The following is a 27513-nucleotide window of genomic DNA, read 5'->3' as shown; positions in this document are numbered from 1 at the left end:
AATCATATTATTATATTTATATTCATAATCATATCTTAATATCTAAATATATATCATCATAAAATAGATGTTGTTATATATGTAGCCTGTGTACATTTTTTAATACTTTATTCTCAAAGAAAATGTGCAGTTCAAATTGGGAATATCACAATATCAATGGTATAAATCACATAATACAGGTGGAGTAAACTCACTAAAACACTCTGAAAGGGACTCAAAATATAATTTGTGTCATAGCAAAGTGTGTAAAGTTTGGTTGAGTCTCTTTTCCCGTTGCATAAGTGGATATGATATCTTCCAAGTAATATCATTAAACTAACAAACCTGAGACTTATTATTATTTGTAATTTATCCATGTATAAAAAAACAGAGATTTGTGCTACTGTAAGAGATAAGCAAGTCCTTATATCAACCCAGAGCAGCATTACAAAAGGACACGAGTAACAAAATGTTATTTTTGCATTGACACATGTACCTGGAGCAGGATCAAAATGAAACTTTAGGATCAGAAAATCAGCAACAGGGCATGTGTTTATCTTAAAGCCAGTCTCATTCACTTTATAAAGAACTGGACAAGATACAAAGTGAAAGCTTTTAGGGGCACAGTTTTGTCAATTCATAATAAACAGTATATTTAGGTCACCAAATATACCATGCACAGCGTTATACTTTAATATTGAGATATTTGAATAAAGAAGATTATTTCTAATTAACTGGAGAAGAGCTGTTGGAACAGCTTTACAAATCGTATGGTACAAACTAGGTCAAACATTAATATTACATATTAGGTTGGAGTTAAGAGAAGAAATATCAATGATATGTTGAATAAGTAGGCCTACAATATCGTTAACACATCAATCAGGGTAGAATGAGTATCTCGCCCATTCATTTCAGATGTTGTTTGCACATATTGGCAGTGGGGGACGCTGTTACATCAAGTCATGAATAGTCACTGTACAACAGAGTGTTTCCAGGAGAGCCGTGTTTGCTCCTGCTTTCTCTCTCCCGTGGAGCCGAGATATCACACCAAAAAGATACCATTCACAGTCATATCGGACGGTATTACATTCATAATCATCAGGAATCTGCACTTCACAAAACTGTCCTGGCTCTTTAAAGGCACCCCACGCTGCGTCCTTGGAGCATGCGCAGTAAGAGGGAGCAACAGCCCCTATGAAAAACAACAACAATCACTACAGCAAGGCTAGGAAGAGGAGATGGCTCCTTGAAGCTCAGCACTTCTGGCCCTTATCACAGCAGTAATCCCAGTCCAGCTGCTGCTATTTCTACCGGAGCTTTATATGTCGATGGTGCCGAGCCCATGAACTTGGCCAGTCAAAGCGGGGATGCTGGCGGAAGCCAGCTTCTCTTCGCCAACTTTAACCAGGACAACACGTAAGGCAGGGCCGGGGAGAGTGTCTGGGGATCCGATGGCCTGTGCTGTCAAGCTATGTGACGTTAGCTAGCTCAATGTGGACTTGTCTGGGCGCCTCACGGGATGGCAGGGCTCGGTGTGAAATAGTCTGGATGTGGTTTCTCGCGTTAGAAATGGCTACCAATACACGCTGAGTTTAGCTAGCTAATGAAACTGTCCATTTGTTATTATTTCGCCCGTCACTAGCATAACGTTAGCTTTCGAGCTAACATGATGCTGTGTGGTTCGCGGCTAACTTTAGCCACAATACACATGTAGGTTCGGTGTCATGTAACTTCTTGGGAGGCTGAGGTGACGATTGTTATGATTAATATAATGACTACAGATAAATACAACTGAAGTCTGTGTGATTTAGCTTGTTTCGAGCGCAAGTGTTGACTGGCTAATATCGTTTAGTACTGGCAGGTCCAGTTAGGATGACTGTTATAATGCAGTAAATGTCACAAAGTGGGTCAGTGTATTTCTTGTAGACAGACTTCAATAACACATGGGACTGGATATGCCGCTGTAGTACACGGAGAGGATAGTCCGCTAAATTTACTGGTGACTGCTCCAGGCCTCAGAGGCCTGGTCTTATTGCAAAACAGTTCCAGTCGTGTGACCACTGTCACAATCTGACCAGTACACCCAGTGACACAGAGACAGCCGAGACTGCTGGATTACACGTGCACTTCTAGTGTCCCGTTTGAAACGCCTCTGTGAGCTTTAATAACGAGATTACAGTCTGTCCACATCCAGCGTGTGTATGGCTGTAATATCTTGCTGATGCTTGTTGTTCACTGCTGCTGTTGTGTCTGTTTCTGTCATTTCTGTAGGTCCTTAGCTGTTGGCACCAAATCAGGATACAAGTTTTTCTCCTTGTCCTCTGTGGACAAATTGGAGCAGATATATGAATGTAGTAAGTATTGCCCAAGCTCTGCTCTCCCTTTCTTATGCCCTCCCCCTGCTTGTTCTACAATAACAGCATCACTACTCTGTTATATTAGTGCTTAGTCATATATTTTGAGTTATTGTGTTTAATGCATGCTGTCTAGACACAATCACTGCAGCATTACAGAGTTGCCGTTACTTTAAATATTAATAAAGTTTTTCAGCACTTTTCCCACACCCATACACTATAATATCGAGCTTCCTCCGCATTATTGGATTTACATAATCTATAATACAATCTCTGCTTCAGTCTTATTATGCCTGTTATCTGCCCATTTATGATGAGCCAGCCTGTACCTTTTTTATAATCCTGTTCAATTTGAATAGCCAATGCAAAGCAGGTAGTAGGCAACTCAAGTCGTACAGTCAGAGGAAGGCAATGAGTGTTTTGACCCTATAAGTGTTATTATCTATAATTCACGAAGCCAGCTTTTGCTCAGTGCATTCACTAAACATACAACATACACTCTTGGCAAGTCATTGTATTCCTCTCTGAATCAGCTAAATGTTGTTATTTTGTGATGCTTTCATTTGCACTACTTCACTGTTCAAATTGTTGCCACAAGGGTCACAGAAAGGCAGCTAATAAAAGATGAAAGGCTTCCACTGAGCGAACGTTGTGAAGTGATGATTTCTTTGTCCGTGTGTGTGTGTGTGTGTGTGTGTGTGTTTGTGTGTGTGTCTTGCTGCAGCGGACACAGAGGATGTGTGTATCGTGGAGCGTCTGTTCTCCAGCAGCCTGGTGGCCATTGTCAGCCTGAAGGCTCCCAGGAAGCTCAAAGTCTGTCACTTCAAGAAGGGAACTGAGATCTGCAACTATTCCTATTCCAACACCATACTGGCCGTCAAGCTCAACAGACAGGTAGGGAGACGAGGGCAAAGACATACCTGTCTGTCAGATGTCCTGTCTTGTGTTATTTTCACTTGAAATACACCACCTCACATCACATATTCATCAAACAACAGAAGATGTATTTGTCTTGTGCGAATGTCGTCGTTGGCTAATAAATTAGTACAGCAAAATGTCTAATTAGTGTTTGTCTTTGATGGACATGCTTTTGATATTTTGTGGTTCCCCTGCAGAGGCTGATAGTGTGTCTGGAGGAGTCGCTTTACATTCACAACATCAGAGACATGAAAGTGCTGCACACTATCAGAGAAACTCCGCCCAACCCATCAGGTGAGTCTGAGGAATGACACACATTATGTCAACATAGTATAGTATAGTAGGTAGGACAATAGTAAAATGCTATGCTAAAAGGGTGAAAAAATAATTAAAATACTCCTATACAATACTGTGTGCTTATGCTGAAACCAGGGACGTGACTTGGATTTTGGTTTCTCTTTCATTTTTATCAGTTTATTTTTTAGGTCTCAATTAACTCCATTTTGTTTGCTGCTGCCCTAAAGGCTGAAAACTGTCACTGCGATCTGAGTTACTTCTGTGATATTTGTGTATTTAGTACATCCACAGAACAAAAACCCACTCATGCTGTCAGAACTATTACAGACATTTGGATGATTGCAGTCTCACTGTGTACATGAGTCATTCTTTCAGTTTTACTTATTGTCACATTTCAGATGAATGGGGTTCTGTTGAAAGCTGATTTGTCCTTCTTTCTTTATTTGGCTTCCTTTTGTTAATTAGTTTGTATTTGTGCTCATATTCCTCCAGGATTGTGCGCCCTTTCCATCAGCAACGATAACTGCTATCTGGCCTACCCCGGCAGTGCCACGATAGGAGAAGTTCAAGTGTTCGACACGGTCAACCTGGTAGGTGAACACCGGCACAGTAAAGCCCTCTGCCCTACACTCTCTTTAATAAAGCCCTTATATTTAATTTGTCACACCAGACCTTTCTCCGTAGCTCTTATTTCCTTGCTATCATACATAACAGTTCATGGCACACAAATACATATTATTACTATTCTGACAGCCAGTGTTTTCTATCACAGCTGATGCTCACTGGTTTTGTCTTTCTGAAGTAGTGCATCTCTAACTAGTGTCTGTATTTGTTTTCCAGCGAGCAGCTAATATGATTCCAGCCCACGACAGCCCATTAGCGGCTCTGGCTTTTGATGCCAGCGGAACCAAACTGGCCACAGCCTCAGAGAAGGTACCACAGTTACTGTACAGTACAGTGGCCTGTTGTCTGTGTGGCTTATATTTGTGTGTGTGTGTGTGTGTGTCTGTGTGATTTTAGTCGTTTTGTTCCGCCTGAGCTAATACAGATCGCTGTGGTTGCTACAAGTGTCGTCATCAAGTGTATCTTGTGTCTTTCGCTTCCTCCCAGGGCACAGTCATTCGTGTCTTCTCTATCCCAGAGGGACAGAAGCTCTTTGAGTTTCGAAGAGGAGTCAAGAGGTAGATGATTTGATGATTGATGGACTACAGTTTTGGTTTTTCATAAATTAAAGTCCTACTGTGATGGACTGGCATGATTCTGTAACCGCGTGTACAATCGTTGGTATGTTTGTCTCTGTGCTTCTTACCGTAGGTGTGTGAGCATCTGCTCATTGGCGTTCAGTATGGAAGGCCTGTACCTGTCAGCCTCCAGCAACACAGAGACGGTCCACATCTTCAAATTAGAGACGCAGAAGGAGAAGTATGTGTACGTACTGATCCGTCTCCGTCCTCATATGTCTGATTTTAAAAAGCTTCTGATGGCTGGCATTCACTATGCTTCATATACCTCAGAGAAACACAGGCCTCTCACATTGTGTATGTGTGTGTGTGTGTAGGCCAGCGGAGGAGCCCACCACATGGGGAGGGTACCTTGGCAAGGTCCTGATGGTGTCCACCACCTACCTGCCTTCCCAGGTTACGGAAATGTTCACCCAGGGGCGAGCCTTCGCCACCGTACGTCTGCCCTTCTGTGGACATAAGAACATCTGCGCCTTAGCTGTGTGAGTATACAGACCCACAGACACACACCTACTGTATATGCAAACATACAATATGCATGTACACATATAGCGTTGTTTCTGTCTTTGAAACAGGGTAAAACAATTTGTAAATGCTGTGACACACAAGAAAGAACTGCAATGAAGTGAAAGTGTAATTGAAAGTAATATGCATGACTTGATGCCGGTCTGCTCTCACGGCCAGATTTACATTTATAGACAGATCATACAAAGTTGTATTGTGCCTTCATTCTCATCTTCATTTCTTATTCAAAATCTGTGACATGTTCTTCATGGTTTGCCTTTGGTTTCTGTGACCATTTTTCCCTGGACAGCCCTGAGATGTCATATCAATACTGTGATACTGATGATGTTTACCAATGCAGTCTTGCTATCGCTGCTCATGCTAACAACCAGTCTTGCTATTCCGCTGTTGCTGCTTCTATAAAATATGAATCCCTATATAATATAATCCCTATATGAAGCTGCGAGGAGTCTTAATAACTGTTGTGTTATATTGATCTGTAATCGAGTCCTTTGAAGAGAAAGTGCTGCAGATCATTACTTCAGCCAAAGAGAACTGTGATCCAGTCTCAGTAGTTGCATAACAACAGCATCCAAGCCATGGTAGCTACAATTGGCGCTCAGTAAATCAGAGGCACTTCATCTTTAAATTTGCTCTAAGATGTTTGTGAATCTTTTTTTTTTTTTTTATGTTTTAAAATTAGGATTCAGAAGATTCCCAGGTTGTTGGTGGCAGCGGCTGATGGCTACTTGTATCTGTACAACCTGGATCCACAAGAGGGAGGGGAGTGCACACTTATGAAGCAGCACAGGTAACATGCACGCAGAGTAAATACAGAGCGAATGTGACGATGCACAGGTCTCTGAACACTATAATCTGAAGTTTAAAACGACCAACAGCCTGAATTTTGAGAGTCGTACTGAGAGTTTGTTGCCTCTGAATCTCTGCTGTCATTGACCTCAGGTTAGACGGCAGCGCTGAGCCATCCAACGAGATCCTTGAGCAGGGGTCACATGACCGCCCACTTGTCGCCCAAACCTACAGTGCTGCTGTCACTAAAGGTATGTCACACAAAATATATTCAGTAAGTAACACTTTATTTTACAAGTCCTTAATTTGACCTTTGACCTCTTGTCTCCTAGGTTACTGCGAAGAGCAAGGTGCCGTGGGAGGGGCGGGGCTAGAGGATGACCTCAACGACTTGCGCTTAGAGGAAGAGAACGAGCAACCGCCGCTCATCCTTGAAACTGACTGACTTAACGGACGGCGGTACCCACCTGCTATGAACATGTGACACAAGGGGGGCAGGGGCAGGATCAAAGACAGGGGGGCTGGGGTGTTTTTAAATGCTCCAAGCGTTCGAGAGCCTGTCTGTAAGTCTATCTGTGCATTTGTCTGTTCACATACATGTCTCTCTTTTTCTCCCTCCTTCCTGCGCTCCCTTTACCCTCAGTTTTGCCTGCGCAGGCCAAACTGACGCTTTGCATGTACATGTGCCAACCGCTGAAAACATGCTCCAATGTGAAAGTGAGTAACTGTGTGTGTGTGTGTGTGTGTGTGTGTGTGTGTGTGTGTGTGTGTGTGTGTGTGTGTGTGTGTGTGTGTGTGTGTGTGTGTGTGTGTGTGTGTGTGTGTGTGTGTGACCAAAAAAACAAAAAAAAATGTAGCTGTGTCTCCACTTAAGACACACACACTGACGCAAGCACTGTGTAAAATGAAAGTGATTGTGTTAAGTGCCTCGCTGCCCCGGTGTCATGGTTTCTTCTGTTTGAGAGGGGGGATCTCTTTTTATTGGCTCAATAAAATCTATTTTCAGTTGTCGGATCTTAATCGAGGGTGTGTACTTATCTTTTCTGACCCTTTTCCTCTCTCACACACACGGTCGCACACTGTCCTCTGAGGAGTGTGGCATCACACATCTGGCTCAACTTTACCCTCCGAAGCTTTTGGCATGAGGCAGAGGTGTTTGCGAATAAGAGTGTGTGTTTTTGCGCTTGTGCTGAGGCCTAATTTGTGCGCGTGTATGTATGCTGGGCATGTACATTTGCAAAACACTGAGTAATTAGCCCCCCCCCTTCCCTCCCTCTCACTTTTACCTCATCCAAACAGAGGCTCAGTGGACCCCCCCCCTCCACCTCCTCAGGCCTGCAGTCATTGGTTGATTTTAAACTCTGATATTAATGATCTTTTTTTAAAATCTACATAACCGATCATAACCAATGATGTGTCATGCGTAAGAAAACATGCATGGTGTTGTTGACGTGGTACTTTGTCCATACATTGAAGACATTCGGGTGATGATGACCAGTTAAAGGCAGCCAGCAGATCAGTCGAGAAAGGCACAAAGCTGTCTGCTACAGACTCCTCATTACTCCTCATCCTACTGTATCTCTACTCTGTACATTACTAGATGTGGCAAGATATCGCTGTATCATATATGACCATGGCTTTCGAGATTTTACACTCTGGGATAGTGGGTGTTTGGCCACCGAGTGAACTGTGGATTGTAATTTGACTGATCTGGAGCTCAGGCTGAACCTCATCAACTGGTCCAGGATGCTGCATGATTCCCCATTAATCCTCTGGTGACTGAAGCCGCTAAACAAGGATTAGCTGTGGGATTTTGGAGTGTCAGGCATTTTCTAATGATTTTGTATAAAATGTGAAACGTTCATCTGAAACTAAAATGAAAATAAATTCCATGTTGATGTATGAGCTAGGTGCCTTTGTTCTTGTTACACAGTGGTAACTTGCTTTTATTCATTAAGAAGAGCAGGAGGGGCAAGACAGTGAGAGAACAACTAGCATACAGTGTTGTATTAGTTAGCATCACAGCTACTATAACCAGAAACTGTTATTTTACGTCATCCCAGATTCAATTTTACAATAAGTTCATGGAAAATTATTGAAAAACTTTCCATAGAAAGATCTTTATGTTGAAGATTGCTGGCATACAGTACGGACAAGGAGGAAGCACTTCATTTCAAATGTATAATTTAAAAGAAAGAGCAAACAAAAGCCACTTTCAGCACTGCCCCAGTGTCATTGTGTGGATGAATGTCCCTCTGTTAAGTAGAAACTTTGACTGGCAGACCACAGTACCCCACAGAGACTCAGTGTAATCTTCACACATTCATAATCATGGCAGAAATGCCAACCAGGCAACGGCCCGCTCTCTGTGTGGCAATTGTTTAGTGGTTATTAACTGCACATTTGTTTGGTAGCATGCACCAAAAAAAAACCCAATATGAACTGAGATGGTAATTGCCTTTGGTGGATTTTGCATTTCATCTAATTGTAAACCTGCATGAATTGATTGTTTTGCCACTTGGAGGGCAACGCAACAAACTATAAACACAACACTGACATATCATCCCGTTTTAAGTTGATATTGTTAGCAAGCAGTTGCTCATTTACACATTCAGCAGACACAGAGCAACATTAGCATTGATTTGGAGTAATGTTTCTGGCCACCAGACAAATTTAAGTCCAATATTTGTTCTTCTTCTAACTCTGTTTTTATCTCTACCAATTCCTGATGGAAATATCTGCCGTTTGCTTCTGTGTAGCTAGCATACAGTTTGGTTTTGACAGAGCTTTCATGCCCTAAAAACAATGCTGATGAGAGCGGTGGGACTGAACCAAAACAGTAAAGGTGCGGAGCGTGTAACCAAAACAGAGAGCTGAAAGAAGCTAAAAAAGCTCAGTAGAGCTGAGAGGAAGTGCTATTCTCTGTGGGTCTGTCACTACGAGTGACTCCTTTCACATTACACGTGTACATTTGATCCATTGTTAATGTGGAAATATTGATTAGGGCAGCTTTAATGCAGTCTATTAGAGAGGCCCCGTGTCTAAATCTAGTTATAACACCTTCAATACATCAGTTCGTGCATATTCTTAAATACATTTCTCTGTGTAGCCAAATGATCACAAACTGTGAGGTCTGTTTCCTTTAAAAGACACAGATGTGTAAAGTACATTGTACACTGTTGATGTGGTCTCTATGGATTCACCTTTCATCTAGACCGGATGAGACAACCCCCCCCCCCCCCCCCCCTCCTCTGAATAAGCCACAACTCTCTGCACATTTGCTTGTACTTTATTAAGACTTTGCAGCAGGCCGCCACACACACTCTTTTGACACACGTGCAGCAGCGACACACACAGGTGGGCTCTCTATCGTTGATGTGAGAACACAGCTTCACCCCCCCTCCAGTGTAAAGACACCAACTGAGATCATGCAAGGCACAGACACACATTTAACAAACTCTCTCAGACACATACTAAAAAAACAATATGGGATCCAAAGCACTTTACAGAACCATGAGAGCAAAGGTCAGACACAACCGAAGCTCCACACCGTCCATAAGACTGGAGACATACAAGGCACACTGAAGCGTGCAGGCTAACATCGACTAGTACAGCTGAAGTGACCAATCCTAAGACTACACTGATTAAGACTATTGGTGATGTTAAAGACTCATTTAATTATTTAAGACGTTCTAAGGAGCTCCGTCTGGGCCTTTTTAAGACTTTCCCCCGAGGTGCCTGAGCTCATACTTCCTCAGTCAAGCGTCCTCTGGAGGGCTGAATGGGTGTGTCACTCTGTGGGAGCACAAAGACAGACTGTTATATTGTCATATATGAGACAGATGATCGTCTTCTGTTTAAATGCTTACCTGCTAGCGGTGTGTGTGTGTGTGTGTGTGTGTCTCTTCCTCCTCTACCCATCCTGTCCTCCACTGCTGGGCTTGCTGACCTGGACGATCTCCACCGAGGTGAAGCCCTTATTGGCGGAGGCTCGGTTCCTCATCCTCATCTTATTCAGGGTCATCTCTGCCACCTCCGCACGCTCCTCAGCATCATCCAGCTCGTGGATCGTCTTCCTGTATTTAGACAGGCTACTGTTGGCCTGCTCCTCCTACAGTGACACAGACGAGAGGTTTGAATTGAATAAACACATGTACATTTGCTACTTTAAAAACGTAGCCTGCTCTCTAACATGTCTGCTTTTGAGGAATTAAAAGAAAGCGTCCCATTTCTTGCTTGACCTATATTTGAATATTCTAGGCTGTAATGGGATCCAAGTGCCACAGTTTAAAGAAATTGTTCCACATTTTGGGAAACTGCGTATTCACTTTCTGGCGGAGAGTTAGATGAGAGGTTTGACACCGAGATAAACATAATCATTTTAAATCCAGCATCACCACTCACAGCATCCTCTATTTGCCGTTTGTAGCACTTGAGCTTGTTCTGGAGTTTCTCCACCAGCTCCTGCATGCGCTGATTGGTCTTGTGGTCCTCCTCCGTCTGGAAGATCAGCTCCTTGAGTCGGCGCTCGCCCTTACGGAGGTTTTTCACCGTCTCCATGTGGCGCTTCTGCTCCTGGTCCAGCTCATTCTCCACCTCCTTGATCTAGGAGCAATAAAAGGGACAAATCGACGCAATATGTGGATGAGAGGTTCCCCTCTTGTCACTTTGAAGGTCATGCTATCGCCTGTCACCCCTCAATCAGCCCAACTCCTCACCCTGGTTTCTAGTTTTTGGATGGTGCGTTTCCCGGCCTTCAGAGCCTGTTGCTCAGCCTCCTCCAGCCTCAGTGTGAGGTCTCTGAGGTTCTGCTCCTGGTTCTTCTTGACCTTCTCCAGGTGGATGCTCCGGTCCTGCTCCTGCCGTAGCTCCTCACACAGTCGCGTTGCCTGGAGGCAGACATACGCGTGAACACACGATTCATTTTGAACTCAACAACAGAAAAAGTACATTATGGTTGGCTTGACCAAATTAACTGAACTCATCGATTTAAATCTTTTCATGTATTTTATGCCTTTATGACATTTTTCTGTGCACCTACAGCTGAAACTGTGTGTGTTGTCGTGCAGCTTACATCAGTCACAGCCTTCTTGGCTCTCTCATCAGCAGAGCGAAACTCTGAGATCAGCTCTTCATTCTCGCTGGACAGTCGGGCGAGGTCGGCCTCCAGCTTCCTCTTCAGGATAGTCAGACTTTGGTTCTAGAGCGAGAAAAAGTGATGAAATTAGTTGAGATCATATGATGAGCCAAAAGAGAAAAAGACAACATAAAGAAGTCAAGAGAAACAATAAAGAATCAAGATAGATTTTATTTTGAAACCATATTAAGCCCATGGGTTCCCATGCTCTTACAAATGTGCACTTGCATGGGGCTGCCTGGCCCTCCTGTGCAGCCGCCTACCTGCATGCTGATCTCACTGAACCTCTCGGTGGTTTCCACCAGCTCCTGCTCGATTTGTTTGCGGGCCCTCTCGGACGCCTCCAGGCCTCCTCTCAGCTCCTCCATCTCGCCCTGCATCAGGCACAGACGCCGCTCCTGGAGGCTGTACTTCTCCCTCAGCTCGTCGTGCTGACGGGCGTCCTCGTCCATCTGCACCTGCAGGTCCTGGGTGAGACACGAGGATCACAGCTGTAATATTTTCAAACTACGAGCAGTTTCTGAGCAGTTTCTTATGCCGCCTCAAATGAAACTCCTACTTTGATCTGCTGCTGCAGCTTCTTGAGGGTTTTGACCAGCTCGGCATTGTTCCTGTTGGCGTGCTCCAGCTGAATCTCCATCTCATTCAAGTCTCCCTCCATCTTCTTCTTCATCCTCAGAGCCTCGGCACGACCTTTGGCCTCTGCCTCCAGGCTGGCCTGCAGCGACTCCACCGCACGTGCATGGTTCTTTCTACATGGCACATGTCATAGCACTTGTTGGTTATGAAATACAGATACATTTTTGTTGATCAAGGTAATCAATCAGAACAATTGTGAATGAGTCTTCTATAGTTATGTAATGAATTAATGGTTTACTTAAGGGACTGTATGAAAACAATCATTTTATTTCACCTGTAAACGTGGATCTTTGAGTAGGGACTGAACATTGTCTTTCTAAAGAGTGCATCATTTCTTCATTAGCCAACAATCGTCTTCACTTTATGACACATTTATTATTGATGTAGTATTCATTTGTCTATACGTGTGTGTGTGTGTGTGTATGTATACAGTCTTTGCTTGTTCTTGTTACAGGATGTCTGTTTTCTAACCTGGTGACTTCAAACTCCTCCTCCTTCTCGTGGATTCTGCGATCAATGTCGGCCTTGACCTGAGCGAGCTCCAGCTGTACACGTACCAGCTTACCTTCCTCCACCTAGACACACACACACACACACACACACACACATTTTGACAACTGGAAAATAGACAACTGTACAGATGGACAGAAGCAAAAGTCCCTTGTTTGCTCCAGTGTTCAACTTCAAATCCATCACCAAATCTGTTAGACTACCTTCTGTGTTCTCTGCCACTAACACTGCAGGCGTTTATGGCTGTCTCAATCATTTTTGATAATTTTCTCTTCAAAGTCTTCAATAAATTCACCAACAGCCAAACCTGACTGGAAATAATCTGCCATTATTTTTCTCAAATTGTTCTACTGTCAGAACTCACACAAGGCGAGTCTCTTCTTAGCCACAGGAGGCTCTTTGTACCTCTAGTGAAGATTCAGCCTCGTCCAGAGCCAGCTGCAGCTCCTCCTTCTCCACCTCCAGTTTCTTCTTTGCCTTCTGCAGCTCGTGGACGCTGCGGCCTCCTTCCCCAAGCTGGTCCACCAACTCCCTGATCTCCTCTGTGGGGAGAGAGGGCACATTATCAAGACAAGCACGATAAGAGTATTCTCATGTAATGAGATTTTATTATTATTACTATTTTGGGATATCATCCCCTCTATTGCACTTTTCCCATCATGATCCACTGCACCACAGTATCTGCAGCAGTTAGAGGCTACCTGAGAGGGTCTTGTTTTCCTTGCGGACGGTCTCTACGTGATCCTGGCTCTCCTCGTAGGCCGTCTTCAGCTTGTAGAGCTCCGTCATGTAGGAGCGGCTCTCCTTCTGGCTGTTGTCCAGCTCCAGTTGCAGCTCCTCGTTCTTCTGGCTCCACTCGGCCGCCAGCTTGTCGAAAACCCGCTGCTTCTTATCCAGAGCTGCTGCTGCTGCGCTGGACTGGTCACACAGATGCAGATGGAACACAAATAAATGCCCCTTTTTGTGATTATAGATTATGTCTACACACTCAAAGACAAATCAATTTTCAGTCCATCTTATACATGTTTTTAACTGATATACAGATGCTGACATACAGATACACTCTCAGAAAAACTAAAAATATATGCGTCCCTATATTTTTTTTAAATGTCTGAAGGTGGCCATTAGTAGCTTATGTCCGGGAGGTTGAAAGGCTCTTCAGCCATTGATTGACAGCTGGTACTTCAGTTGTTTTCCTCTGAAGGGCAAGACAATATTTTGCCTGTGAGATACAAAAACTAACCAATTTGACCTTTTTTGATAGTTTCATATCATCAGGAAAGAGACACAAGATACAGTGACAAAAGAAGCAATATTAGATAATTGACGGACGCTGCTAAGTTGAATGCTAGGCAAACAAACAAGACATAATTTTGGCCGCTATTAACTTGTGATGGCCATTTGTTTTTACAGCCAAGTGATTAATAAATAAATGAAAAGACAAATAAATATATGAAGGAATTAATTATCCCACATACAGCACTATGAGAGTTTACATTTCTAGTATGGATGCCTGGTCACAGCAGAAACCTGAACTCCTGCAGAGTGTGTGTTGAGTTACAGACACTAATTTGTCTACATGTGTGTGTGTGTGTGTGTGTGTGTGTGTGTGTGTGTGTGTGTGTGTGTGTGTGTGTGTGTGTGTGTGTGTTACCCTCTCCAGGTCTATGGTGAGGTCCTCCACCTCTCCCTGCAGCCTCTGCTTGACCTTCTCCAGGCTGGCAGCTCTGGCCTGGGCCGCCTCCGCTGCCTCCTCAGCCTCCTGGAGACGCACTGCAAGTTTGCGCCTGGAGGAGAGTGGGTGGAGGGAAGGAGAGAGGGAGAAGCCACCGTGGGATTACATTAAAAAGCATCAAGACAACCACGTTTCACTTACACACAAGACTAACAATTTATGTCTCCACTTTGATTTACAGCTGCAGAGTCCCGCATTAGCTCCATTCAACCTACTTGGTCTCCTCCAGCTCCTCGGTGCGGTGGATGGCGTCCGTCTCATACTTGCTCCTCCAGGAGGTGACGTCGGCGTTGAGCTTGGAGACGAGGCGCTGCAGCTCCCCGCGGGCTTCTGACTCCTCCTCCAGCTGCTCCTTCAGCAGGGAGAGGTCGTGGCGGGCGTTGGCCAGGGCCACCACTGCTGTGTTACGACCCTGCACAGAGGGAGAGGGGTTCTACTTTATAGGCAAGTTTTAAAGGCAACAAGAAGAAAACTATTGAGACAAAAAGAGGACAGATGGTCACCTAAAGGTCAGAGAAGGACTGCTGATGTGCCCATGTGAGACTGTGGCTGAACTTGGCAGCTGCCACTTGTGAAAATGTGTCAAAATATCACACATTCCTTCTACGTAACGCTTAAATGACTTGTACCTTGTTCTCCTCGTCCACCTGCCGCTTGAGCTCGTCGATCTGCAAGGTGAGGGAGGCCTTCAGCCTGGTCACCTGGGTCAGCTTGCTCTGCACGTCCTCCAACTCCCTGCTCAGATCATTGTTCTCCGCTACACACACACAAAAAGGAATAAAATAATATAGTGTTTGTGGGCATCCATGTAAGTGTGTGTGTGTGTGTGTGTGTGTGTGTATGTGTGTGTGTGTGTGTGTGTGTGTGTGTGTGTGTGTGTGTTCTCACCAGTCAGATGGATTTTGGCAGTGCTGAGCTCAGTCTGAGTGCGTTCCATCTCAGCCAGGCGAGCGTTGGCCTCTGCCAGGTTGTCCTCCAGCTTATGGGCGTGGGCCTCAGAGTTCATCTACACATGTCAACACCCAGATACACACAGATGCAACAGCAGGAGTGTGTATGAGTTTATATTCATGCCTGTGTTTTTTTGAAGACTTTACAAACTACACCATACCTTCGCTTTCTGAGTGGCCTCCATGGTGACGTTGAGGTCTTCGATCTCAGCCTTCATGCTCTGTTTGTCCTTCTCCAGTTTCACTTTCAGCCTGGTCAGGTTCTCCAGCTGCTCGCCCAGCTCTGCCATCGCGTCCGAGTGCTTCTTCCTCAGCCCCGCCGCCGTGGCCTCCGATTGGAGCGCTGCCTCCTCCAGCTCCCGCCTCAGCTTCAGCAGGTCCGTCTCCCGCTTCCGATTCTGCTCAATCTAAAGGACAGAGGTCAAACGAAAATGTCTTAAACTGAGGTTCCACTCCCCTCTGATTGACTAACAACTGTCAGTCACGCTCACCTGGGTGACGGTGGCTCCTCCCGCCTCCTCCAGCCTATCACTGAGGTCCTCCAGATCTCGTGATAGCTCTGCCCTCTGCTTCTCCACCTTTCAGAGAACAGAGAATCAACTTTAATCTATAACTTCAGTAAGTAATATCCCACCTGTCTGCCTAGTTATACTTATACAACATGTGAGGACATAATTGTTAACTAAAGTAGCCTGTTATAACTGAAAGTAAATTGTTACAGATTGAATCTGTACCTTGGCTCTCATGGCTCGTTCAGCTTCCAGCTCCTCCTCCAGCTCCTCAATGCGGCCCTGAAAGGAAATGAATAAAACCAGACCATTTATCATCCTCCTGTGCTTCTTCAGCTCCTCATTTTCACCCTCTCCCTTATTTCCAAACCTCATATCCTCACTGCTGTGCCTCTTCTGTTCATCTGCCATCACCTTGCTCCCCTTTCCAGCACACACTCATCTCTCATCTCACATTCACCATCCCATAATCCTTTCCTTCTCACTCCTTACTGACCCTATGCAACAATCATCAGCTAACATTTACCACTGTTAAAAAACAATCATGCCAGGCTCCTCGTAGCATTTGCAAACACTGCAGTGAGGGAATCAATAGCTCCTGAGTATAAATTGATTTATAAGTGGGAATTGTGATGAGTCGTAAAACGACAGATGCAATTTATAGTGGAAAAAAAACCTGCTCTTATACCATCCTCAGGAGGACTGCCATATGTAAAACTGAAGTTCATTTAACATGCAAGTGAGGACCTCAGATAACAAGAGTCTACAGCCCTGTTAGTGGCAACATGTAGGTATAATGTTTTCCATGTTCACCATCTTAGTTAAGCGTGTTAGCATGCTAATATTAACGTGGCTAAAAATAGTCACAAGTTTAGCTCAATGTTTGCAGGAACAACATCTGCAAAGACTGCTCAGGCCTAGACGTCTCCTTATCTGGTGCTCTTAGGAGCTTGTTACCTCCTCGCTAGTTGACTTCACTGACAAGCACATATTGAACCACAGAAGAAGGAACGATTGAAATCAAATGTAGTGCTTCGGGGAATCGGACTCCCGGGCCTCGAGCCACAAACCTGGTGCTCTTTGAGCTTGCGGCTGAGCATGGAGCTGAGAGCCTGTTCGTCCTCCAGCTTCGAGTTCATGTTGTTGATCTCAAAGTCTCTCCTGGACGAACACACAGCAAACACACACACACACACACACACACACACAGCAGGGAGGGGTATCAGCAGTGAGGAACACACACAGATGTATTACGTTTGTATGCTATGTGTACAGAGGCAGTCCAACGTCAGGATACTTCGAAAGCGTAAATGAACTTGTCAGCTTCAGTGTGTGTGTGTGTGTGTGTGTGTGTGTGTGTGTGTGTGTGTGTGTGTGCAGGCTTTTGTCTCTCACTTCTTGATGACCTCCTCCAGGTCGAGCTTAGCGTGCTCCATCTCGTTCAGGTTCTCTATGGTCATCTTCAGGTCTCCCTCTGCCTTCCTCCTCGCTTTCTCCACCTCCGCCCGGATCCTCTTCTCCTGCTCCCAGCTGTCCTCCAGCTACACAAACACAAACACAAACATCCAACCACGACAAAGGCACTAGTGCTGAGTACGTTCAGCTGCAGGTCTGTACATATTCCTTCCGGTGAAGAGTCTCATACCTCATTCACTTGGCTGTTGAGTTTGCTGTTGGTCTTGGTCAGATGGTTGACTTTGTCTTCTTCTGTTTGGAGATCCTCCAGGGTTTTCTGATTTCATTATGAAATATATATATATATATCTTCACTCACTTTTAAACTTAAAAGCATAAAAAAGGTGTGCATGAGTGTGTGTTTGTCTACCTGTTGCAGCTCCTCCAGGGCTCGCTTTTCCTTCTGCAGCTTGGCGATGTGGTCGTCTCGCTGGCTCAGGTCGCCTGTCAGAGTTCGCACCCTGTAGTCCAGACACTGAACACACCATTGAACAGAATTCAGTTTCCTGACTTTGTGTCCATTAATCCAGACAATATTTAGTGAAATAAATGATATCTCCACGTCTGCTACACTTCATTTCCTCTCTCCTCAGCCTCATTCTCCTCCCCTCTACCTGTTTCTCCTTCTCAGTCTTGGCCAGCGTGGACTCCAGAGACTCCAGGTCTCTCTTCAGCTCTGTCAGTTCGCCCTCCAGCTGTCTCCTCTGGCTGTGGAGGGAGGCTGTGTTGCCTTCTTCCTCCTCCAGGTGCTCACGCAGATCCTTATCATTTGACACCAAGGACAGTTTTTCAGCTGTTTCCAAGACATATAACTCTCAAACATTATCAGATTTCAGATTCTTTATAAGATCATCTGGTCTTGTGCATGCTTTAAACATTACACTTATAATATTGTCAGCCATCACTTTTAGCATTAGACTGTTATTCTTCCAGATTGTCTGCAGCACTACTTGTAATTACTGTACAGTGACGATTTTGTAGAAAATAACAGCTGACGCTTGTTTGTTGCTGTATTAGTACAATGTCATACATTCTACTGCTAAACATGAAAGAGCTGAATACACATATAATATATGGTGTATCTATAACATAATACCTGCACTGACTCCTCCAGCTGAACCTTTTGGTGCATCAGCTGGGTGCAGCGCTCCTCAGCATCACCCAGCGTGTCCTGCTCCTGTGGGGAGACAAGGAGATAGACTTTTTTCATCTAGTTGGTTTGAATAGTCTTTTAGGATTCTGTAAATACCTTCAGAACAGTGGTCACTACCTACTGGGTTTTTCAAAGATCATATTTATTTTTCGGAAAAACAGATTCTTTCCGTCCTGACTTGAATGTAACGGTGATACGTGAGAGGCACAAACTGGGGCTAAAAGATTTCTGTGATCCTTTAAAACCAAAGAAAATCAAAGGAACCAGAGGATTTTACTGGTGATTCAATCTTTCTTTGACTGCTTGCTAGAAGCCAGAAGAAGTATTGACCTCATGTTTTACCTACTGCACATAAAGATTTGTCAACAGACTACAAGAATGTCAATCACAAGGCAAATGAACGAGGTCTCAGTAAGGGGGGATACCACGCTGACTAAACTGACTGTGCAGATGTGCACTTACTGCAGCCAGCGCCAGGGCGAGGTCATTCTTCTCCTGTGACAGAGTGACCATCTTCCCCTCCAGATCTTTGATCTTGCCCTCCAGCTCTTTGGCCCTCTCCACTGCCACCCTCAGCTCCTCTTCCTTAGCCTTGAAGGTCTCCTCCTGACGGGCGACCATTAGGAGGGGCTTCACCTGAAGGAGCCAAGGCAGGAAATATGATGATGAAGGTGATGGGGATGATGATGATGATGATAACTCATGAGGTGAGATGAGGTAAAAAGTCAGCATTTTACCTTAGTGTAGAGTTTCCACCAGCCCCAGAAGCGCAACTGAAGGAACTTCCTCACGTTACGCTGGATGGCCATCAGTGCAATTCTGCATCACACACACACACACACACACACACACACACACACACACACACACACACACTGTTGGCACTCAAACATGCACTGCATACTCCATCTCTCTGACCTTAAAGGAAAACACATTTTCTGCATGTACACACAGAAACACAGGCACACACTGACCGTCTGTCCACCATCTTCTTGAACTCGATCCTCATCAGAGCTCCTCTGAGCTGAGCCTGCAGCATCGTGAGGATCTTTGCCAGCCGCTCGTCACGCATGTCCTCCAACTTTGCCAGGACGCCTGCACGGAAAAACACCTGGAGAGGAAAACACAAAGACAGGTGAGAGGAGGAAGAACAGGAGGGGTGAGAAAAAGGAGGAACATAGAGGATTTTATCAGCTGTATGCTCTCCTTTGTTAACACACACAGTTCACAGTAGATCACACACAGTAAGCAACAGAAGAGACAGTGGACAACAAGTGAATTAACTCTTTATACACAACAGCTGAAGTTTTTGGTTGGCCAACTAACTAGTTTACCCGCTACTGCCGAAGGTTTCAAACAGATTAATAGATGAGCTTCAAGCGAGGTAGATGTATTTATAAAATTAACTGATTGAGCCAAATATTTGCAGAGGATTATTTCAAGTGAGCCTGAGTTTGTTATTTATATGTTACATGTAGAGAGTGAGGAGTATCTCAAATATATATTGATTATATTATCTATTATAATACACCAATATACCAACTATTGCCAGTAATTATCGTATATGTGAATAAAAAAATGTAAAATTAAATAATAGCCAATAAATAAAAAATATAGCCAGTTATCAGTAACATGAGAATATGTCGACAATTATATGTGGAGTCTAGATTCTAATATGTTGAATTTATTATCAATATATGTTGATATGTATTTGTTCAATAAGAGACATTATTTAAATGTGCTGTGTTTCAGATATGGCTGATTACAACAGTGGTGTACCTTGCTGTGGCCGATGCGGTACTCCATTTTATCCAGGCCGACTGAACTTAGGAGGAGCTCAGAGGCCTTCTTGTTGTCAACGAAGCCCTTAGGGATGACGCTGGGGTTGAGGATGTAGTACCTAGGAGACAAAGGCAAAATTGAATAAATGTGGAGATGAATGCTGGAGTGATGGAGATGGATACAGAAAGAATGGGAGCCAGACCTTTGTTTGAACTCTGGGTACTGTAGTCTGTTGGGGAATCCTTTCCTGCAGATACGGATGCCCTCCAGCACGCCGTTACAGGCTAACTGGTGCAGGATCAGATGGTTATCTGTCACACCTTTACGACATGACAGAGAGAAAAGGTGATCATGAACACCAAGAGTTCCCAGTGGATAGTGAATGTTTGTGCCAATGTCTCAATAGTGAACACGCTTTCATAGATCAACACTTACACACCACCACACACACACTCTTCTCTCACTGACCTGACTTCTTGAACTCGTTGGGCACGATGCAGCGAACAAAGTGGGGAGCAGTGCTTCGCAGGGTGCTCATCAGCTTGTTCAGTTGTTCCTGTTGTGCAGAAACAGTTAGAGGACACCTGTGAGACCGTGAGCATGTGAGAGCAGAGTGTGTTTGTGTGTCTTTCTGCTTGTATCAAGTACGGCTTGTATGCTTGTATGTTCGTTTCAGTTTTGGTTAAGGCTTGAGTCACTGTGAGTTAAGCTTCATGATGAGGCAGGCCTGCTAAAGTACTTTAAAGCAGTCGTTCGACATTTTTGTAAATGTGCTTTATTTGCCTTGCGCATCTGTGCAAATTACCCTGTAGAAGTTGGAGACGGTTTGAAAGGAGGACCCTTTCTTCTGTTTCTTGACTCCTGCAGCGGCCTCCTCCTCTTTGAAGAGCAGAGCCAGCAGAGGCATGGAGGACTTCTGGAAGAGTCCCACCACCGTCTCATTTAAGGGGTCTTTGTTCTTCTCCAGCCAGCCGGCGATGCTGTAGCCCACCTGCGAGAAGCACAAACAGCTTAACTGCACCTATGCATGCGCTGAAATTACACATCCTACTTTACATTCAGGGAGAAACAATAACTTTGTTGACAGAGGCAATGTACTTGCTGAATAACAGAAATACCTACACACATTACACATTGTGCACAAAATTGCACAATGTGTAAGAAGAGAGAAGGGTTAGTTGGTATTTCTTCAGCTAAAAGAGACACAAGGTCAAGCTAAGGCTATGCATTCATATGTGTGTAACTATCCTTTTAACTATGCTTCATCTCAACACAAACACAAGCACATTCTTTCCCATCCTGATGGAGGCATTAGTGTATTTTTATGTCAAATGCTACAACAATCCAGTACTCACAGTGCCGGCATAGTGCACAAGTTCAAAGTGGGCCTCGGGTCCTTTCTTCCCCCCTTTGGGCTTAAGGAAGTTGGAGGACTTGCCCAGGTGGTTGTCATACAGGGCCGCTTTGAAGGTCGCATCTGTCGCCTTTGGAAACACACACTGCTCCTCCAGGATGGAGAAAACCCCCATAGGCTAGAGAGGAGACAGAGAGAGGGAGGTGGAAATAGAAGAAATGGGGTGTACTCGACATACAGTATACCGTGTGTGGGTGTGTGTTACCCTCTCCAGCAGGTCGATGCAGGCCTGCAGGTCCAGGCCGAAGTCGATGAAGACCCAGTCTATGCCCTCCTTCTTGTACTCCTCCTGCTCCAGGACAAACATGTGGTGGTTGAAGAACTGCTGCAGCTTCTCATTGGTGAAGTTGATGCACAGCTGCTCAAAGCTGTTGTACTGGAGGCGAAACACAGAGTTGGATCAGAGGATGAGAGGATGAGATAACCCAAACAAATAACGCAGCGGACTACAACTCTCACCTCAAAGATCTCAAACCCAGCAATGTCCAGCACTCCTATGAAGTACTGCCGCTGCATCTTAGTGTCCAGGGTCTTATTGATGCGGGTCACCATCCACTTGAACATGCGGTCATAGATGGCCTTTGCCAGAGCACCAATGGAGTACACACACTGGTCCTGGTTCTGACCTGGCATTTCAAATTCAAACATTGTAACTGTGGACGAGCGCATTGTCTACACTTGTTGAATAGTCTCTCTTTGCAAGAAAATTTGAATCATCTAAATAATGTCTTTGGAATACCTTTGGTCACAAACTCATTGCCAACCTTGACCCTGGGCCGCGTTATTCCCTTCTGCAGCTCCCCAGAGCTGATGGCCATGAGGTGGGCGACTTTGTCAGCCACTTCAGGAAGGGAAGGAGAGAGGGGACAAGGGATTACTGAAATTATTTCAACAATGTCTTGTAACACATGCTGAAAAAATGGGTCAAAACAGAAATGAAATAGGGACTGATGACAGGAAAAAACAATGTATAGAGTTTTGAAGTGTCAAAAGAGAGGTAAAAAGACTAGGTCAGATGGATGAGGTAGAAGGAGGCGATAAAGAGGCATGTAAACAGACCAGAGAGAGAGAAAGGTGGACTTTTTATACCCTCAGTGGAATCCACATCAGCCTGTTCCTCTCTGGCTTTCTGTTTGAACTTCATGTTGCCGAAGTGCATTATGCCTCCAGTCAGCTTGTACACGCTCATCTTCTCCTCCGGAGTGAAGCCCAGGACATCAAAGGCTTCCTGTGGATACACAAGCACATGGGGGGGGGGCAGAGAAGAGAATATCAGTACTGAACAACAGAGTTACACAAAAAGAAGCAACAGCACCATCAACAGGCTAATGAATTTCAATTATTTCCCATTGGTCATGCAACAGAAGTATGTCAGCCTTGATTACTGATTTAAAATCAAAGCACAGCAGGAATAACTCGCACACAGTAGCTCGCACAGAAAAAAACTATCAACTCACATCAGTGAGCAGCAGTTCCTCCCCGTCATCCATGTTGTCCACCACAGTGACTCCCTGACACACCCACACATACTGTTTGGGGTCTGGGCTCAGCAGCAGAGCCTCTGGAAGACATGGTATCAAACATAATAATAAAACAATTATTGTGTGTTACCTTGGACGCAAATCCCATTGTTTGATACTCGATATTATTCATCATTACCATCAGAAAGTATCATTTCGACCAATGGTTCCTAACATTTTTTGTGACGAACCCCCACAGCTCTGTCAGACTAACTGGAGTACTGGAGTAGTATTTTTGGTGTTAGAAAGAAAAAGAAACTCAAAGTCTTTCAACACAAAGCTGATGGTAAAACAATAAGGTGTCTCCAGCAGTGAAAAGGATCTTTAGTTTGTCATTTCTTACATTCGCTTTAATTCCATACTAACTGGTGACAATGCAGCTTTATCTTTATTCTATCTGTCTCACCCATGAGCTCTGGCTTCCTTCCAGACAGGAGCTGGTAGAAGATGTGGTATCCTCTCTCAGCGGCCTGCTGCGAAATCACTCTGGATTTCTCGAGCAGATCTGATGCACACACACATAGACACATAGACGCAGAAAAAATTGAAAAATTAATTGTACTCCTGTCATCTACGTAATATCTTCATTCATACAAGGTGCACTTGTACAAAGTGATAAAAGAATTGTACTCACAGCTCTCGATGTCAGCACCAGCCAGCTTAGCTGTTGGCCCAAAGTGGATGCGGATGAACTTTCCCTAAAACGACACATAAATGTTATTCTCACAGATTTAGTGATTGTACTGTTGGACATGAATCATTTTATGTCATGATGTAAAAGATGTCCTTACAAAGCGTGAGGAGTTGTTGTTCCTGATGGTCTTGGCGTTGCCAAATGCCTCCAGCACTGGGTTAGCCTGAATGATCTGGTCCTCCAGGGAGCCCTGAGAGGAGAGGAGAGAAAATAAATTTACATTATTTTGTCAGACAAGAAAAGCAACATATAAAAACATGTCTATGCATACACAAACACACACTTGCCTTGGAGTCGGAGGCTTTGCTGCCAGAAGCTCCGACATTGGCGAAGTACTGGATGACCTTCTTAGTGTTTTCAGTCTTGCCAGCACCAGATTCTCCGCTGGAGGAGAGAAACAAATAAGGAATTCATAATAGTGAGACATGCAGGCTACACCGAATACATCAAATTTGAAAAAAAAAACCTGTTGTCCTTACGTGATCAGCATAGACTGGTTCTCATGCTCTGCGATGAGGGGATGCAGAGGGCAGGAGAGGAGAGAAACAGAGAGAGTGTGAGAGAGACGAGGATAATTACTGCTGATTTCCCTCTGAGCAGATCAGAGGACTGCTGATGTTCTCTGTCAGCAGTACCAGCAACACAGACAGCTGTCAGCTCTCCCCTGATGCCATATAATGGCTTCAAATACTTTTCTACTCCCCTAACAAATCATCACACGCCACGCTGATTACGCACCACCGGCAACTGCCCCACTCCCTCTTTCCACATGAAGAACAGTGTAATGACTTTGAAGCAACTCATCTCAGAGGGGCTATCCTAAATCACCACATACCCCTTGCATGCTTACTTGTCCACTTTGCCAACCTTACCACCCTCCCCTCACCCACCTATGACTTCCCTCTACTCTTCAAAGCCCCCCCCTCTCTGTGTCTTTCTCCACATCTCCCTGAAAATCCAACGTTTTGTTTTTCGCCCTCTCCTCACCCATCAACATGTCGTGGTAGGCGTTGTCAGAGATGGAGAAGAGGTGAGGAGGAACTTCGTTGCGTTTCTTCCCCTTGTACAACTGGGCCACTTTAGCACCATAGATGGGCAGCCATTTGTATGGGTTGATCGCCACACAGAAGAGGCCTGAGTAGGTCTAGAAGTGGAGGGGAACATGTAAAGAGGTTTGAAGGATGCGGCAGGTTAAAACGACTGACACACTCAGTAATGTGAGCACAAGTCTGGCTCATAGGCACCTCCACGCCCCCATTTCGTTACTCTGGTTTCTCTTACAAAATGTCTAGTCTCAGAGCCCGAACTGAGATAACCCCGATGACATCATTATGACAATATCAGGGTTATTTTGTGAGACTTGACAAAGCTCCTCCAGAGACACAGAAGATATATAGATGAGTGGTAGTCGCCATGACAAATAAAGTGATCTTTAAAGTTGTTGTTACAGTCAGGTTGCCGTGACAAAATAGTAACACTGGGCCACAAAACAACGTTTTTCTACTGTATTCGAGGTGTCATGTGGACATGGTTTTGAGTGGGTTTTTGTGGTGCTGTTGATTAACAGGCTTACATAGATCCTCATGCTGACGTAGCGGCTTCGCAGGTTTTCCATGACGCTGGCCTCGTTGAGGAAAGTGAGGTTGGCCATGTCGCTGGCTTGGTAGAACTTGGGAGGGTTCATCTGCTGAACATCATCCATCCTCACAGTCACAGTCTGATCAGAAAGGAAAATCACTCACTCAGTCATTTTGTCATCATCATGATTATTATGATCAGAGTGAGATTACTCTTGACATCAGCTCATTTTTACTTCAGGAACGTAACCCAAACCTTTAAGACAAAATAGCTTAGACTTACAGTGTTCTTGGTGGTCTTGATGGTGACTTTGTCTCCATCTTCAGACTGAATCTCGCCAGCAATGAAAGCCTCCTTCTCGTCTTTGACCCAGCAGGAGCGCTTGATGTCGTATGGTTTATTCATGGCATCCAGGCGCTCCTTCTCTGAGGGAACCAGGAACGGCATGGGGTCCACATCGTCCCCGCACTCCCCTTTATAAGCACCCGGCATGGCTGCTACTGCTGCTGCTGCTGCTGCTGCCACCAACTCACACCAACCAAATGACCAGCTCACTCACCTTCTGGCTGGGCGATGGAGAAACAGCAGAAATGAATGTGTTAATTGTAGTAAGAGGAATTAGCCATCAGTTAAACAGGATCCAACATTTGACTCAGATACTCACCAATGCAGGAGGTGGAGGCACGCTCAGGAGGAATATGGGTGAGTGAGCTGATGCCACGCTGTTATATATCAGGCCTTCTCTTTCCTGATATGGTCACGACTCTAAAACCAGCCATCACCCCGAGGTCTCATCCCTCCAATCTGCCCGGCAGCGCGGGATCTGGGAATTCTTCGCTCTGCCTCCGTCCATCACTCAGGCTGGAACCATCCCCTTTCCTCACCCCATCACTCGATCCATCTTCTCCATCCCTCCGCCCTCCCACACCTCGATTTTCATCTCACCCTGCCTCTGCTCTTAACCAGCAATTGCTTTCTCTCTGTGCGCCCAACAGGAATTGGGATGAGTAAGGCATCTTAAATTAAAACCATTCACACTCGGAGACAGAGTGGGCCATTTTTCTCTGAATATTTTTCTCATTTCTTTAAAGACTGTCCAATTTCAAACCATTGAATATTCAAATATGATGCACATTTAATGCCTTTTTGTTTTGTTTTTTTTGTAACCAACTATTATCTGGTTATGATGATGATACAGGGTACTGTATGTGTGTCGTATGTTATCTTGAAATCCTTGTGGAGTTGAGACACTGAGGCAGAGCTGAGTTTGATTCTGGGCTGAAACATGACCAAGTAAGATGAGAAGAAAACTCTTGTATCCACCAAAGCTTGTTGTGGCACTTTCAGGGAAACTTCACTCATTTCAGCATCAGTGTCTCGATCTTATCCAGAATGTAGCCTCGATCTCGACCAGATTCATCAGAACTGAAGCAGCTGTTGCCCCGGTTCCCCGAAGAGAGCTCTTGTGGATACAGTCTGACGCTAATCACACACAGAAAATCAGCCTCAGGAGAGTTAATGGTTTGACTCAGGCAAGACCATAATTTCCAGCTTTCTAAAAAAAAAAAAAACAGCTTTCTAAAGCAATATTGTTGTAGTGAAGTTATGAACTGTCACTGTCCCTTCCCTTCTTCACATTGCCTGATGTAATTTATTCTTTGCCCCCTTGTATTTCTTCTTTTTCTATTTAAATAATTTTGAGAGAACAAACAAACAAACCCAATGGGAGTTCCCAACTGTTCTGTGCAATGAATGACTTCATCTTCATTAACTGTGTGTGTGTGTGTGTGTGTGTGTGTGTGTGTGTGTGTGTGTGTGTGAGTGTGAGTGTGTGAGTGTCCCCAGAGGTATAACTAAGTTTGTCTCTATGATTGGAATTATCTAAGTAGTTGTGAACACACTCAGTTGGTCTCAGGGGTTCCAACGGCACTTTGAATAACACGCACACACACACACTATATAGACACACACACATAATCACATAATCATACTAACAGCTGTACATGACCGTTGGGTAGAGATAAAGTAATTTGTGTGTGTGTGTGTGTGTGTGTGTGTGTCTCTAGCGATACTACAGCCACTTGTGGAGTGTTGACACATGCATGATACACCAATGCTTCTATGAAATCATTACTTCCACCTGTGCTGAGAAGGAGAGAGAGAGAGAGAGAGAGAGAGAGAGAGAGAGAGAGAGAGAATGTATATTACTCATGTTGTGGGGACATAAATCTGTTTACATTGTGGGGACTCACCTTTCTTTTAGGGACAAAACGCAAGTCCTCATGACGTAAATCATCACATTTTAAGGTGAAGACTTGGTTTAAGGTTAGGTTA

At 44.6% G+C, this 27513-nt stretch overlaps 2 protein-coding genes across 4 annotated transcripts; one reads left to right on the top strand and one right to left on the bottom strand.

The window, feature by feature from the left end:
* Nucleotides 1-1209: 1209 nt before the first annotated feature.
* On the top strand, nucleotides 1210-6577 carry wipi2 (WD repeat domain, phosphoinositide interacting 2). 3 transcript variants are annotated; one of them, XM_070923259.1, is made up of 12 exons: nucleotides 1210-1395; nucleotides 2251-2333; nucleotides 3058-3227; nucleotides 3449-3545; nucleotides 4041-4138; nucleotides 4389-4481; nucleotides 4659-4729; nucleotides 4863-4970; nucleotides 5107-5271; nucleotides 5997-6104; nucleotides 6257-6354; nucleotides 6436-6577. In XM_070923259.1, the coding sequence occupies exons 1-12, from the start codon at nucleotides 1322-1324 to the stop codon at nucleotides 6546-6548; spliced, it is 1278 nt and encodes a 425-aa protein (XP_070779360.1). In that variant the 5' UTR covers nucleotides 1210-1321; the 3' UTR covers nucleotides 6549-6577. The 3 variants fall into 3 exon arrangements, with proteins under 3 accessions (XP_070779360.1, XP_070779359.1, XP_070779361.1); XM_070923258.1 differs by having other exon boundaries at nucleotides 4863-4976; XM_070923260.1 differs by lacking the exon at nucleotides 6436-6577 and having other exon boundaries at nucleotides 4863-4976; nucleotides 6262-6295.
* Nucleotides 6578-9861: 3284 nt separating this feature from the next.
* Nucleotides 9862-25671, bottom strand: LOC139299926 (myosin-16-like). Its single transcript, XM_070922878.1, has 44 exons — nucleotides 25462-25671; nucleotides 25175-25318; nucleotides 24589-24745; nucleotides 24081-24108; nucleotides 23889-23985; nucleotides 23699-23791; nucleotides 23542-23605; nucleotides 23314-23412; nucleotides 22841-22948; nucleotides 22477-22611; nucleotides 22127-22228; nucleotides 21847-22013; nucleotides 21593-21763; nucleotides 21329-21505; nucleotides 20779-20964; nucleotides 20442-20529; nucleotides 20176-20293; nucleotides 19971-20091; nucleotides 19166-19302; nucleotides 18929-19010; nucleotides 18654-18827; nucleotides 18135-18215; nucleotides 17653-17799; nucleotides 17409-17513; nucleotides 17229-17315; nucleotides 16979-17124; nucleotides 16654-16744; nucleotides 15809-15865; nucleotides 15566-15652; nucleotides 15236-15481; nucleotides 15013-15130; nucleotides 14754-14881; nucleotides 14340-14536; nucleotides 14044-14176; nucleotides 13091-13307; nucleotides 12795-12931; nucleotides 12351-12454; nucleotides 11800-11992; nucleotides 11504-11707; nucleotides 11178-11303; nucleotides 10822-10992; nucleotides 10508-10708; nucleotides 10021-10214; nucleotides 9862-9898 (listed from the first exon to the last, which is right to left on the bottom strand). Exons 1-44 carry the CDS (start codon nucleotides 25669-25671, stop codon nucleotides 9862-9864), a joined length of 5865 nt encoding a protein of 1954 aa, XP_070778979.1.
* Nucleotides 25672-27513: the final 1842 nt, after the last annotated feature.

The sequence above is a fragment of the Enoplosus armatus genome, chromosome 17 (assembly GCF_043641665.1).
Source record: "Enoplosus armatus isolate fEnoArm2 chromosome 17, fEnoArm2.hap1, whole genome shotgun sequence".
Taxonomy (NCBI): domain Eukaryota; kingdom Metazoa; phylum Chordata; class Actinopteri; order Centrarchiformes; family Enoplosidae; genus Enoplosus; species Enoplosus armatus.
Note: the sequence above shows the minus strand (reverse complement) of the source record. Positions and strands in the feature narration are given on the sequence as shown.